Source organism: Alexandromys fortis, unplaced genomic scaffold, assembly GCF_014885135.2.
Source record: "Alexandromys fortis isolate MF-2015 unplaced genomic scaffold, M_Fortis_MF-2015_v1.1 scaffold_82, whole genome shotgun sequence".
Lineage (NCBI taxonomy): Eukaryota > Metazoa > Chordata > Mammalia > Rodentia > Cricetidae > Alexandromys > Alexandromys fortis.
The window spans coordinates 5,450,608-5,464,055 of NW_026067963.1; the positions used below are offsets into that span (position 1 = coordinate 5,450,608).

Sequence of the window (13,448 nt, forward strand, 5' to 3'; positions counted from 1 at the left end):
ACGTGGAGACTTCCCTTGTTCTGTGGCAGGGCGCAGAGCCTGAGCCGCCTCCGGGTCACCTGGAAAGAAGGGACCCCACTCTAACACCAGGGGGCTGGCTGCCACGACGGCAAAGTCGGGTTTTTTTTAATTTTTGTGCAACTGGAAACTCAGAAGACTTGGGCGGCAACCGGGTCCAGCCCCGCCGCTGAGGAGCGAGCCAGCCTCAGATGACTCCAGACAGCAGGGCGGTGCGAGCCAGGCTCGGACCTCGGCAGCCCCCTCTCCCGAGCAGCGCCTCCCAAAGCCAGACGCCGCCGCCGCCGAAGTCGCCGAGTCCCCAGCCCCGGGCTCAGCCGCACCCCTTCGCCCCTTTCTCTGCCCTCCCCAGCCGCACACAGACAAGCACGTGAGCGGGGTAGCGCGTCCCAGCTGGGGCTCAGCTGACCGCCTGCCGATTGGCTGAGGGCAACGTGGGCTGGGGTGGGGCCTGGCCGCCTGCGTCGCTCGCCATTGGCTCTCGGGGAACCCGCCTCTGCTCAGGTGAGGCGGGTCCGCGGGCGCGCGCCTCCGTCGGGCTCGGCGGCGGGCGCGCGCCCTCCTGGGCTCCGCTCCCTTCCCCTCTCCTCCCCTCCCCTCGCCGCGCGCCCGAGCGCGCCTCCGCCCTTGCCCGCCCCCTGCCGCTGCCTCAGCGCCTCAGTGCACAGAGCCTCCTCGTCTGAGGGGACGCGAGGACTGTCCTCGCTGCCGTCGTGGGCAGTGGCTGGCCAGGCCCTGACAAGCGAGCCCGAGGAGCGCCTGGGAGCCCGAGCCGGAGCCCGGCGAGCGCAGCTTGCAGCTCCCGCCTCGCCGTCCCGGGGGGGGCGTCTCGCCTCGCACCCCGCCTCTGGACTTGCCCCTTTCTCTGCGCGTGCGGACCGAGCCAGCGCTTAGGCCGTGAGCGAGCCCGGGGGCCGCCGGCGGGGGAAGGCACCGCGGGCACCGATTCGCCATGGAAGGCGCCGGCGGCGAGAACGAGAAGAAAAAGTAAGCCGGGCCGCCGCGTTCCCGGGGGCTGGCCTTTTTTGTCTCCGCTCCCCTCCCGTCTCTCCCCCCCCCCCCCACCTCCCAGCCTCGCGCGCCGGGCTCCCCCGCGGTCCACGTCGCCATCTTGGCGCGGGGGGTGGGAGTCGCGGGCCCAGCGCTCGGCGGGGCTGGGGTCTCCGCCCCGGACGCCCGCCCCGCGCCGTCGCAGCCCATCCTGCCCCGCGCGCCTATCCGGCCGAGCCGGCCAGGGCCGAGTACGCCCCTCTCGCTTCCGCGCCTTCCCGCCGCCCCTGTCCTCCGCGGTCGCCGCGATCAGCCGGCCCCGGGCGGACCCTGCGCGCGCTGCCAGCTTCTTGGGGTCGAGGCCGACCCGGGGCTCCCACCCCCGAGCCGCCTGGCTGAGCCGCGGCCGCCGCCGCCGCCTTTGTACGCTAGGGAGTTGCTCCGGGGGCCCGAAGATGCTAACTTTCTAGTTTGCACGTGCGGCTCTCGTTGTGATCTGGGAAAACTTGCCGCCTCCGGAGTAACGGGAATTTGGGGGAACGGCGTCATTTTAAACAACTTGCAGTTTTTACAAACTTGTGCCTTGCATCGCCTGACAGGAGAGGCCGGGCGTTGCATGTGAATATGTATATGCCTCTTTGACTCCTGAAAACAGCTTGCTGTTAAGTTTTGGTTCAACTTAGGCCGGTGATTTAATGAGATGGCGCGGGGCGGGGGGGCTGTATAATAAGAGCAAATGAAACACATCAGTTACAATGTTGCAAATGTGTTGGCACACCTGAAAAGAATTGTATCAGGAAATGTATCCGAAGTGAGAAATTGTCGGTGAAAACTTGCTGTAAGTTTAGGAAACATCTTGTGGTTGGAGTCTGAGGAGCACCTTCTAGAATGAAGAGTGCAGCTAGTGGTAGTAAGATCGACCCCTGCCGCCAGCACATAGTTCTGTCTTCTTCGGGATTTTAACCTTGAGTAAATCAGTTTAAGGAGGTGAAGGTTTATAGTAAGAACTGTGGTTAGAAGACTGGCTTAATGTACTGCTAAATCCTTCCAGTCTTCTGGAAGAGATTAATTCCCCTTATCCATAGCAGCAGAAGAGAATTGATTCGTCTTCTTGCTGTTCTGTGGGTCCCTTATCTTGGTCCTTACTCCATAGAAGGTTCACAGAAGGTTTGTATGCACCAAAGGAAGCACTTTGAGAAATGTTTTAAAGTGAGCCAACAAGTCGAGACGAAACACCACGAGTTACCAGAATTAGTTGCAATTAATTTTGCAGAAGTGACTACAATGATTTTGATGAAATGATGGGGCTGCTATGCTCTAAACGTTCAGTAGATTGCTATTGTGTAGTGCCAACTTACTGGCCTTATTAAGTGCTGAATTATTTAATACAATACACAGTTATACGCCCACTGGCTGTATGCAGTGTTATTTTTTTAATCAAAAATAATTTTATAGTGAATGAGTAAATTAGCTGTTGTGCATTGGACACAGTTCTAAATGGTTTTCCCCAGACCCATCTGTTAATTAATTTTCTTCATTGGCGATGTTAGCTGCTTTAGATCAGATGGGATTATATTTCTTAATATAGAGATTCTTAATATCACTAAAAGATAATAAACATACAAGTGATGGGTTACTCAGCAACTTTTAGGTGCTGTTTTTTAAAGATGTGCTTTTGAAATCATAATTTATTTGAAACATAATTGAAATATTGGGAGGTAAAGATTTTCTTTTTGCAATTTTTTCATCTTAAATGAGCCTCCCAAGTAAACTTGGGAGAAAGAATTTTGCTTTTTTAATAGAAGGTATTGAAAACCTAAACCTTGAATATTTGGAAGAAAACAGAACAGAAAAATGCATGATGGATTTAACAGTGGGTATGGGGTGTTGACTTCTTAGTTGTTGGGACTGCACTTGACTCACTTAGCATGCATATGGATTCTTAGATTTCAGAAAACACATCACACTCATTCTCTATTTCAAACTTCAAGTAGTTATTGGCTCACTAAAGTAAAATCTCTAAGAAAAATATTTCTTAATTTCCTCTTTTAGATTTGCTCACTTAAATCAAACTCATTTAGCCATAGTTTTTCTTATTACAATATAGCTTTCTCCCTTGTTTGAAGAATCAGCATTCTGAAGATTTAGAGGGTAGGGATAGATACCCACAAGTTGGAGTCCCAACCCTTTTTTTTTTTGTGATCACTGGCAAGTTAGCAAATATTTTTGGATTATATGCCCCCCCCCACCCCCAGGTGATAATACTACCCTTCTGGAATGAGGTAATGGATTTAAAGTATTTAGGCCAACATGGAATGGGAGTCTTTGTAACATTCTGTATACTTCAAAATATGTGTTGTTACAGTTCAGACTTCTATAACCTTTAGACCTCTCTCTCTCTCTCTCTCTCTCTCTCTCTCTCTCTCTCTCTCTCTCTCTCTCTCTCTCTCTCCCCTGTGCCTTTATGTATTTTTTTCTCTATAGCTCAAAAACTGAAAAGACTAGTATTGAAAAGGGATCTTTCCTGTTGAAGCAGTGTCCCTGGGCCATGGTAACTATCATCAGTTGTTTCACTGAGCATATGATATACTGTCATCACAATTCCTCTTCTGAGTGTTTCCTCCCTAAACAGGTCATTTTGAATTTACTCTGGGCTCTAGACATAACACATACTCTAGCCGTGCTGTTTATTTCAGCAAGAGAGACCCAAGGTAATGTAGCTTTAGGTTTTAGAACTGGTAACCTTTTTTTTCTGTTCTGATGCTGTAGTTTTGAGTAGATAATTATAAATGCTGATTTCTGTAGGAACTCAGTAGCAATAAGGTGCTTTGCTTAGCCTACCTCAATATTTACGACCATTGGCCTTTGTCTCAAGGCAAGGCTTTGAGTTTGTATTGGTCAGTTGCGTGCAGCTCATTTGTATGAAATGTGGGTTAATACACTCTCCCTTTAGTGTTTACTGAGCTGACAGGGTATTTGGACATTCACTCCTGTTGTACTACAGTCTAGAGAGTGCCCCAACTTTCTGTGGGTTAGCTTCTGTTGTCCTTGTGGCTCTGGTGTCCATGCTCAAGCTTTTAGATATTGTGGTTACATTCCAAGTTTTTGTATGTCAAGGATGGTGTATAGGAGGCTAAGGCAGATTAGTCTCTTGACTTTTTTATATATAAGAATTTAGAATAGTTTATGTTGTTTGGTTGTAAGATGTTATTCCCATACATGAATATTAAAGCTTTAGGTTAAACCTCTAAAAATAGTTTTTAAAAAGATGGGTATCTGAAGCACTACATCACTTTTTTATCTAAGATTGTTAACAAAGGTCCCTTTCCTTATCAGGAGAAAGTAATCCAAATATAGATGTGGGGCTGAACTGCCTTCCTACCAAGAAATTGATTTTAACTCAGAAGGAAAAAGGTACTTTGTTTCAGTCCCCACCCCCTTTGGGACTAGATAGCGACAGGTGGGTTTTATCTAGTTTTTTGTTGCTTGTGGTATAGATACTTATTTGCATGTTTTCTGCCTTATTCTGAAGGGTTTAAAAAGGAATTTAACCAGCCAATGTTGTCATTGCTCAGCATTTTTTGATAAAAGTGTAGTGAGAATGTTTCAACCAACCATAGGTTTTAATTATAACAATTTTGTCTCCATCTCTTGAAGTGAAAAAAAAGAAATACTTGGTATGTGCATTGAATTTGATTTAACATTCATGCTTTCTCCAATAAAAATTAACAAACTCATCTGTTTCCTAGGCATAATCTTTTAGACAAACATAAAGAGTTCAAAATTCTAAAGCAAATTTAAAGATATTACTCCAAGACAATCTCCCTATTGCCTTTGAAGTGATTGTGTATGTTTTATTTAGTTCTTTAAAAAGACTTAACATAAAATATCCTATTCTAGCCATTATAAAATTTACCAATGGCAAATTTTGTCATATGATCAATTGTCTTGCAAAACTGAATCTATAGCCATTTTACAACTCCCAGCTTCCCACACTGGTGCCACCATTCTCTCTGAATCACAAACCTGGCTGCTCTGAATGCGCATGAAACTAGAGTCATATGGGTTTTGTCTTTCTGTGAATTTTCTTTCTGATGATGTCTTTTCATTCACGTAGTGGTTTGTGCGCCGTTTCCCTTGAAGACTTTCTGTTTATAACTATGCTGTATTGTTTGTCCACTGACACTTGGATTACTTCTCCTTTGCCTCTGTTGTGTTGCTGAGAACATATATGCAAATATCTCATGAAGGTCCTGTTCCCAGTCAGTCTGCTAAATTATAAAACAGTAAATAAGTTTTTTAGGAACTTCCATACCTTTTCAATAGTAGTTTCTACCTTTTTAATATTCCTTTCAATAGTGCACAAACATTATTTCTTTAGTGCCTCCCTAGCACTTTGTAGGGTTTTTTGTCTGTTTTGTTTTTTTGTTTCTTTCTGGAGAGGAGGCAGGACATTTGTTCTTTGTGGTGGTCATCCAAATAAATATATTGAAGAGATTGTTTTTGGCTTGTGAATGGTCAGTAAACATGATGCTACTTACAACAAAACAAAGCAAAATGTCAGAGCACAGAGAAAGCTTTAAAGAATAATGTTAAATACTTTTAAAATGGGAGTGAAATTTTTCTAGTAGCTTGGAAAGAGTTGGTCTACTAGAGTTTTCTCAGAAAGGAATATTTAGTGTCAACTAGTGTATACTTGTTCTTTTGAAGATAAAGCCTCGTTTAAGATGGTAATTGAAATGGTACCATTTTTATAAAACAAAATGTTCTCATTTAATTGTTCTGTTCATCTCCACTGTCATTTATTAATGTTTTCCCATTAAATTCTTCTTGGTTAGGATACTTAATATAAAGATTATTTTAAGGTATCATGTTGAAATTTTATTTAATGGGGGAAAAGCTAGTGGTGGAACATAGCTTCTGTCTACTGTCCTTGGTTGATTAGAGCTATCATAATTAGACAAATCAAAAGTTTTTTAATGTTGCTGTTGTTACTGAGGAGTGACAAGTGTTCTCTATTTCTCCCCTTTTCCTAATAGTTTGTGAAGATATGTTTGTCCAGCTAAAAAACACTGGCAAAAGTAAGCAAAGTTTAAGGGTGGAAAATTGGAGTCTTAAAATAGTTTGATATGTTGTATGGCTCTTATAAAAGTAGACATTAAACAAATTCCTGTAAAGAGACCCCTTCTTTTATCCACTGTATGATTGGGTATATTTTTCTATAGGCAAAATCTTAAATAGACTGGATTTGAAAAACATCTAATAGGAAATACTGTCATTCATGAGCCCTAAGTATTTGAATGAACAAATGAAACAGCTAGTGAATAATTGAATGAACAAAGAGAATGCAGAGGATTTTAAAGGGTGCTTTTTTTCTTTTTTGAAGTCTTCCTATATCCCTTGATTATTTTTTCATAGGAACCTTTCTTATGATTTGTAATCCTCATGCTACTTTTTCAGTCTTGAATTTTAATTTTCTCTCACCTTTTTTATACTGTTTCTATTTATTAAAACCAGACTAAAGAACATATTTTGTTAATAAACATAGATGTGCATTATGTCCAAGGCCTGGGAAGTAAGTTAGTATCCTTTAAAGTATGTTAAAAATGTCTGTTCTCTGTGTTCTGAGTAAAGAAGGCATCTGTGTGTGGCTGAGGACTGTCTGCCAGGTAAACATGTGAAACGTAGTCACTCTGGTCTCATCATTAGCAGACATTTGTTATGTGTGGTCCACCTCCATCTCAAGTGGATAAGTGCATATTCTCTGGATCCTGACTGCCAAGGATTCCATTTTGTGCCACTGAGTGATATTTAACTTCCCATGCCTCTTTTTGCCATATTACAAGCCTTAAACATATATAGCCTTATGAAAATATGATACATAATAAATAGAATATTAGTGATTGTTATTAACTGTGCAAGTATTTTGCTGATGGAATACAATGACTAAAATAAAATTGCTCTTTTAAAAAATTCATCTATGGGTCATCCATAGGACAACCTTAGTGTTACAGGCTTAAAATTAACAGGCTGCTATTGGATTCTGTTTACTGCCATCAAGAAGGCAATCAATTTAGTTCTGCTATAGTAAACAAAGAACATTCCAGAATGTCTTGAAGAATTTGGGTAAGACTTCAGATCTGGCCTTTAGGTTTTTATGACCAGACTATAATGCAACCCTTCTCAGAGAACATTTTGAGCTTCTTTAAAAAAAAAAAAATTACATGATTAGAAAAACTGAAAATTCCCTTCTTTACTACCAGTACTACCAGCTTGATGAAGCAATTGCCCCTAAAGTTCAGTGTGTCTCTGGGTTAGGGTTAAAAAAAAGTATGTTCAATGTGTCTCTGATAGATCATTTTAATTCACATAATTCCCTATTTACATAACTTAAAATATTTGTTCTGCCCAGCTTTTTATATGTATTCCTTCATTTAATCTTTTTTCCTTTAATACTATATCTTAACTATCTTTCATTGCTAGTTATAAGAACTACTTTATTCCTTTTAACTACCATAATATTTAGTTAGCATGGATATACCATTATTGTTTTGTTGTTATGAACAAGACATAGTGAACAGCCCCAAATTTAAATATATAATCTTAAAATGGTTGTTCAAAATCATAGCAAAATATAGTGAAATACCTAAAAGTATATAGAAAATATGCTTGTAATTTTGTCACTTAAATTACCATTCACACTTAATATTTGTCTCATTATATTTATGTGTGTATACACAAATGCAGGTATGTTATTGTATTTATATGTGTGTACATGTGAAAGCCAACCTCCAGAGTCATAGCTCAGGAACTATGAGGCAGGGTCTTCTACTTGGGACCTGGGGCTCACAGATTAGGCTAGGCTGGATGTTCAATGAGCTCCAGGGACCTGCCCATTTCTGCCTCCCCAGCACTGGGGTTACAAGTATGCAATACCAAGCAAGCCTGACTCTTCTGGGGAGTGAACTTGGGTCTTTATGCTTATATTTCAAGCACTTTACTGACTGAACCATTTCCCCAGCCCTCCCCAATCTCTTTTTTTTTCTTTAATTTAGGCACACAGATAAGATTAGCTAAAATTATGCTATTTGATATACTTTCATATCCTTTTTCACTTTCGTTAGCATTTCCTGTTTATGTTGTAGTGTAGGTATGCTATAGAGGTGGTATTTCTTGTGAGTTAAAGCACCCCAGTTAAGAGTGTCTGGGTTTATGCGGGGTGGTGTGCACACCTGTCCTCGCACTCAGGAAGCGGAGGCAGGCAGTTCTCTGGGAGCTACCCTAGTCTACATAGGACAGCCAGAGCTATAGAGAGAGGCCCTGTCTCAAAAAAAAGCAAAACAAAACAAAAAGAATGCCTAAGTTTAAAACTCAGTTTTATTACTAACTAGCTGGTGTGACCTAATAGTGGTATGATAGTTTGCTGTTGTTATTTCGGTATTAGGAGCAGTTGCCTTGTGTTAGACATTGTTTCTAGATTGTGTTACTATTAACTGATTAAATGTAATTGTAATTCATAACTAGGACTGCAAAGACTAAATTGACTTGAGATAATCCCCTAATCATTTCTTCCTTTAATTTTAGGTCTTTGAGGTGACTATAAATTTATTTACAGGATAGAAAGACTTTGACTTAGAGTTATGAAAAAGTTGAGAATAAAATTATTTACCAAAAACTATTTAAAAATTGGAAGTGGTGGTGCAAGCCTATATAGTCCAGCACTCTGGAAGCTGAGGCAAGAGGATTGCCAAGTCTTGAGGCTAGCCTGGGCTATATAGTGGCCTTGTCTCAGGAAATCAAAACATGAAATAGAAAAAAAAATGTTTAGTAGAGACTAACATATCATCATCATTATCCTGAAGCATATACAATCTTTAATAGTTTTTACCTTTTACCCCCAAAATTTAATATTCAGTATTTGATCCACTGAATTTTCTCTCTTCTTGAGTAAATATGATACAATTTTGAAGTTATCTTTTTAAAACCACATGTGCTTTTAAATGGTGCAAAGAAATATCATTTAATATTTAATATGAGATTATACTCCTAATTTTGAGCTTTCAAACCATACAGCATATTTAATGTTGAAGTTTTACTTTGAAGCATAATTGACCTTTAGCTAGAGATCAGTTCATTTCTATCAATGAGTAAACATAACCCACGGTGAATAAAGCTTTAAACTCTATTGGAGTCTTTTTTTAAGACCTATTAAATGTGTATAGTAACATAAATCTTCTTTTGAATGCCTTTGGAGTGCGGTATTTCTACTCGGGAACATTAGTTACATGTTTCAAACCTGTAATGTAGGTATCTAAAGACAAAGATGATGGCACATGATCTCAGCAACTGCTGAAGTATAACATTTCTTCTGTTTTGATTGATTGTCTATCACCATGCTAAGTCCACAAGCTGTTTCCAGCCTGGAGTTCTTGCACACTGCTGGACCTTACTTAAGTTCTCTTCCTTCCTAACTTCTCTACAAAATTTACTTAAGCCCTGATAAGGGTAACAAGTAATAGCAAGGCTAGCACTACCGCCTCCTCCTATATTCATAGCAGATATTAGCATTACTTTCTCCCAGTGGTCTCATGGCTGGTTTCAGGATTTTGTTCAGTAAGCTGTGCTAACATTTAAGCCAGCCATGGGGGTGACTATACTTACTTGTCACCCTAGCCATACTTTGGTATTAAAATTAATATTTAAAAAAAAAGCCTTTGGGCTAGGCAGATAACTTAGTCAGTACTCTTTGTAGAGAATTTGAATTTAATTCCCAGAACCCCTGTTTAAAAAGCTGGCTATGATATATAGCACGTACTTGTAGTCGCAGCATTTGGAAACAGAGATAGGAAGGTCCTTGATATTTGCTGGGCCAGCCAGTCTAGCCTACTTGGTGAGTTCCAGGTCAGTGAGAGGCCACATCTCAAAGAAAAAAGTTGGATAGCATCTGGGGAACTACATGAGTTTAATCTCTGGCCTCTACACACATGTATACTCCCATACATGTGCACCTACACACAGACATAGACTACTCTGGACATTTGGTACCGGTATATTATAATAAAACATAAAGTTGGGGTTTGATTATTCCCTTTGCCATTTAAGTAGGAATTCTCTGGATATATTCAAAATCATTTGATTTAGTTAACCCATTTTAAAGATATTTAGTGAAACTTAAAAGGTTTTGGTGGATAGAAAAGATTTGAGAACAATACAAATACACAGAAATTATGGTTATTTCACTACTGAAAGACCCTTGTTCACGTGTGTGCATATATGTGTTTAAAATGTAGGATAAGAGTATGTCTGTTGTTTCGGTCTACTTTAAAAAAATCTGTAATTTTTTTTTCAGTCTTAAAACTGGAGATTTTAGAATTGTGTAGGAATGGTGGGGGTTAAACACGATAATAAGGTTGAGTATATAGCCAAGTATATGGCTCTCACTTTTCTTTTGATATTTGATATAGTCTGTTTATCGTTATCACCTTTATAGCAAAGCTAATTCTAAAAAAAAAAAAAAAAAAAAAAAAAAGACAAAAACATCACAACGGTAGATGCTTCCTAAAACTGTAGCTAGGATGTAATTTACAGGGGATTATTGAAGGTTAACTAAAAATGTTTGCTTTGATGTGTATAGTAAACAAATACTGCCAATAAATAGTGTTTGAAAGGCTAGATGAATGTCATTATATTGTATGAATGTCCTTATATTCCCCTGTTTGACATATTTAGAGTAAATCTAAAGCTCCCTGTTATTAACAGAGGTAGGATTAATAATAGCCTTTAATTTACATTTCTTAACTCTTAAGAAGTGGGATTACTGGATCAAAAACATGTCATTTTATAATAGTTCCAATTGCACGATTTACCTCTGAGAAAGTTTGAACTAGTTTACACTCTCCCCAGTATGCCGTTTTCTTTCTTTACTTTTTTTTTTGATGTGTGTTTTGTCTGTATATATGTTAAGTATACCATGTATGTACAGTGTCCACAGGGGTCAGAAAAGGGCATTGCATCCCCTAGAACAGGAGTTACAGATGGTTGTGAGCTGCCATATGGGTGTTAGGAGTCCAACCCAGGCCCTCTCTAAGAACATTGACTGCTCTTAACGGTGGAACCCATCTCTCTAGCTTTAAGAATGCCATTTTCACGAACTTTATCATCTTTAATATTAAATTTGAAATCTTGGCAGTATTTTTATTGAATTGATGAAATGCAGCTGGGGCTAATGTAAGGAAGAGAATGCAGTTGTAGCTCAACGCTGCTTAGCTTTGGTTTAAGAAACAGTTAAATTGAGAATCTCAAATTCTGAGAATCTCAAATTCTGAGTCTTCAGAATGTAATCCCTGGCTTTATCTAATTGTTGCTTGGCATGTGTACTTCTGTATTTGCATGTTAGTGTCACTCTGCCCTTCACAGACTGCTTATGTAGAATTAAAGACTGTAGCATTCTCACATCTACATGCATATAGTTTGTGATTTTTAAAAAATGAAAAGACTTCTTCCCTAGTGTTTGAATATCAGATTCCTGGAAGAATGCCAGTTTGCCCTGCTTGAGTTATTCATTATGAACTGTGTGAATGGGATTTTCTGACTACATGAGTCGTGTCTTTAGGTTTTTGGTTGTCTAAGATTATTATCACCTCATACATAGGGCAAGACTGTGACCAGTACTGGCATTGCAATAATGGGCTGTGGGTTTCTGTCACAAATGAGCCAAATTTATATTCTGCAGCTGCTTTTTTAAATATTTTTTCTTATGATTAGCAGACTTATCAAGCCTTTACTGCTATTTCATCTTAGGAAATAAAGTGGCAATGGCATACAGTGCTTCCTCTCTCTCGGGTTTCACTCTTTTGAACTTTGACGATTCTGTTTAAAATCATTAATCTTTTTTTTTTTCCCCAAATCCCAAAAGAATGAGGTTCTTTGGGCCAAGTTAAAATGAACTGTAACCACGGTAAAGTAACTAATGTTCTTCTTCATTTCCCATAAATACTAGCTTTTAAACTTAATAGTAAAGTTGGAAATTGCCTGTCTTTATAGATAACACAATTACAATAGTATTTTAAATGAATTCTTAAGTCTGTCTCCACTAAGAATGGAGTAAGAGATATTACCTTGTTAAATATGAATAAGTTGTTGTGTGTTTTTATTTTTCTTTAGGGACTGGAGAGATGACTCAGCAGTTAAGAGTGCTTTGCGTCTCTTTCAGAAGATCTGAGTTCAGTTCCCAGCATTTACATTACCAGCACTCACGTCACCTATAACTCAAGCTCCAGGGATTCTGACATCCTATTTTGGCCTCCACAAGCACCTAAACACAAACACATGTGCACACACACACACATATCTTTAAACAAATGTTTTCTATAGCTGTTGATCACAAAACTAGCATTGAACTACTATGGCCTGTAATTAGCTATGTAATTATTCATATATTACAGATTTATTGATAAACTAAGTTAATAATTAAACTAATAATTTTGATGGCTCAGGCCACAATGGAATAATTTTGATATAGTTATTTTTTACTAAACTGTGTTCTTTTTAGCACAGTTTGATTTTTAAGCTTAAGTTTCTTGAAACAGAATGACCTGGATTTAGATTTTTGACATTATTTTTCAAGATTTTTCAAAATATATTTGTCAGGTCTAAGCATTGTCAATAGTCATGTTTACTAATTTGTTGACTCTATTATTAGAATTTTCTTAGAGACATTAAAAGCTTTCTAATATTACGAGTCTCATTTTTGGAAGCTGTTACTATGAAGTTTATTCCCATATTTGTCAATTCTGATGAATGTTCAGTTATCTTCTATAAGAAAAATGATCCTTGTGAATTTTTGATACATGCCCAGGACCCTGAGTCTAAGTATACTTTATTTTAAAAAATGTGTAATCTTGAGCTGAGTGTTGTGGTGCATGACTGTAATCCAAGCAGTGAGGAGGCTGAGCTGGGGGAATTTCAAGTTCAAGCGACCCTATCTCAAAAGAATGGGCATGGGGGTGGGGATCCCAGATTAGCCTGGGCTAGAGCATGGAACTGTCTCAAAGTCTCTGGATGGATGTTGGTGGTCATGTCTTTAATCCCAGAATTTGGGAAGCTAAGGATTGCCACCAGTTCAAGGCTACTTTGGGCTGCAGAGTCTATTTCAGGTCAGCCTTATGAGACCCTGTCTTAAATAAACAAAATAGCCTTTTTAGTAATTGATACTAGTCTGGTCACCTCAAATAGACTTAAGGCAGGGATATAAGACTATGTAGAAATCGGACTCAGTGTTGGAGGAAGGCCGCTAGTTAGTTTCCAGCCGCTTAGTCCCAAAATAATCACACAGAAGCTATATTATTTAAATTACTGCTTGGCCTACTAGCTCTAACTTCTTTTTTTTATTTTTTAATTGAAAAAAAAAATTTCCGCCTCCTCCCAGCCTCCCATTTCCC

General features: G+C 39.6%; 1 protein-coding gene across 2 annotated transcripts in view; it reads left to right on the plus strand.

The window, feature by feature from the left end:
• Nucleotides 1-589: 589 nt before the first annotated feature.
• The window catches only part of Hif1a (hypoxia inducible factor 1 subunit alpha), a 46,263-nt gene continuing 33,404 nt past the window's right edge, over nucleotides 590-13,448 (plus strand). For both annotated transcript variants that reach the window (XM_050153608.1, XM_050153609.1), the window contains exon 1: nucleotides 590-1,005. In XM_050153608.1, the coding sequence (XP_050009565.1) occupies nucleotides 971-1,005 (35 nt within the window). In that variant the 5' untranslated portion in view covers nucleotides 590-970. The remainder of the gene's footprint in view (nucleotides 1,006-13,448) is intronic.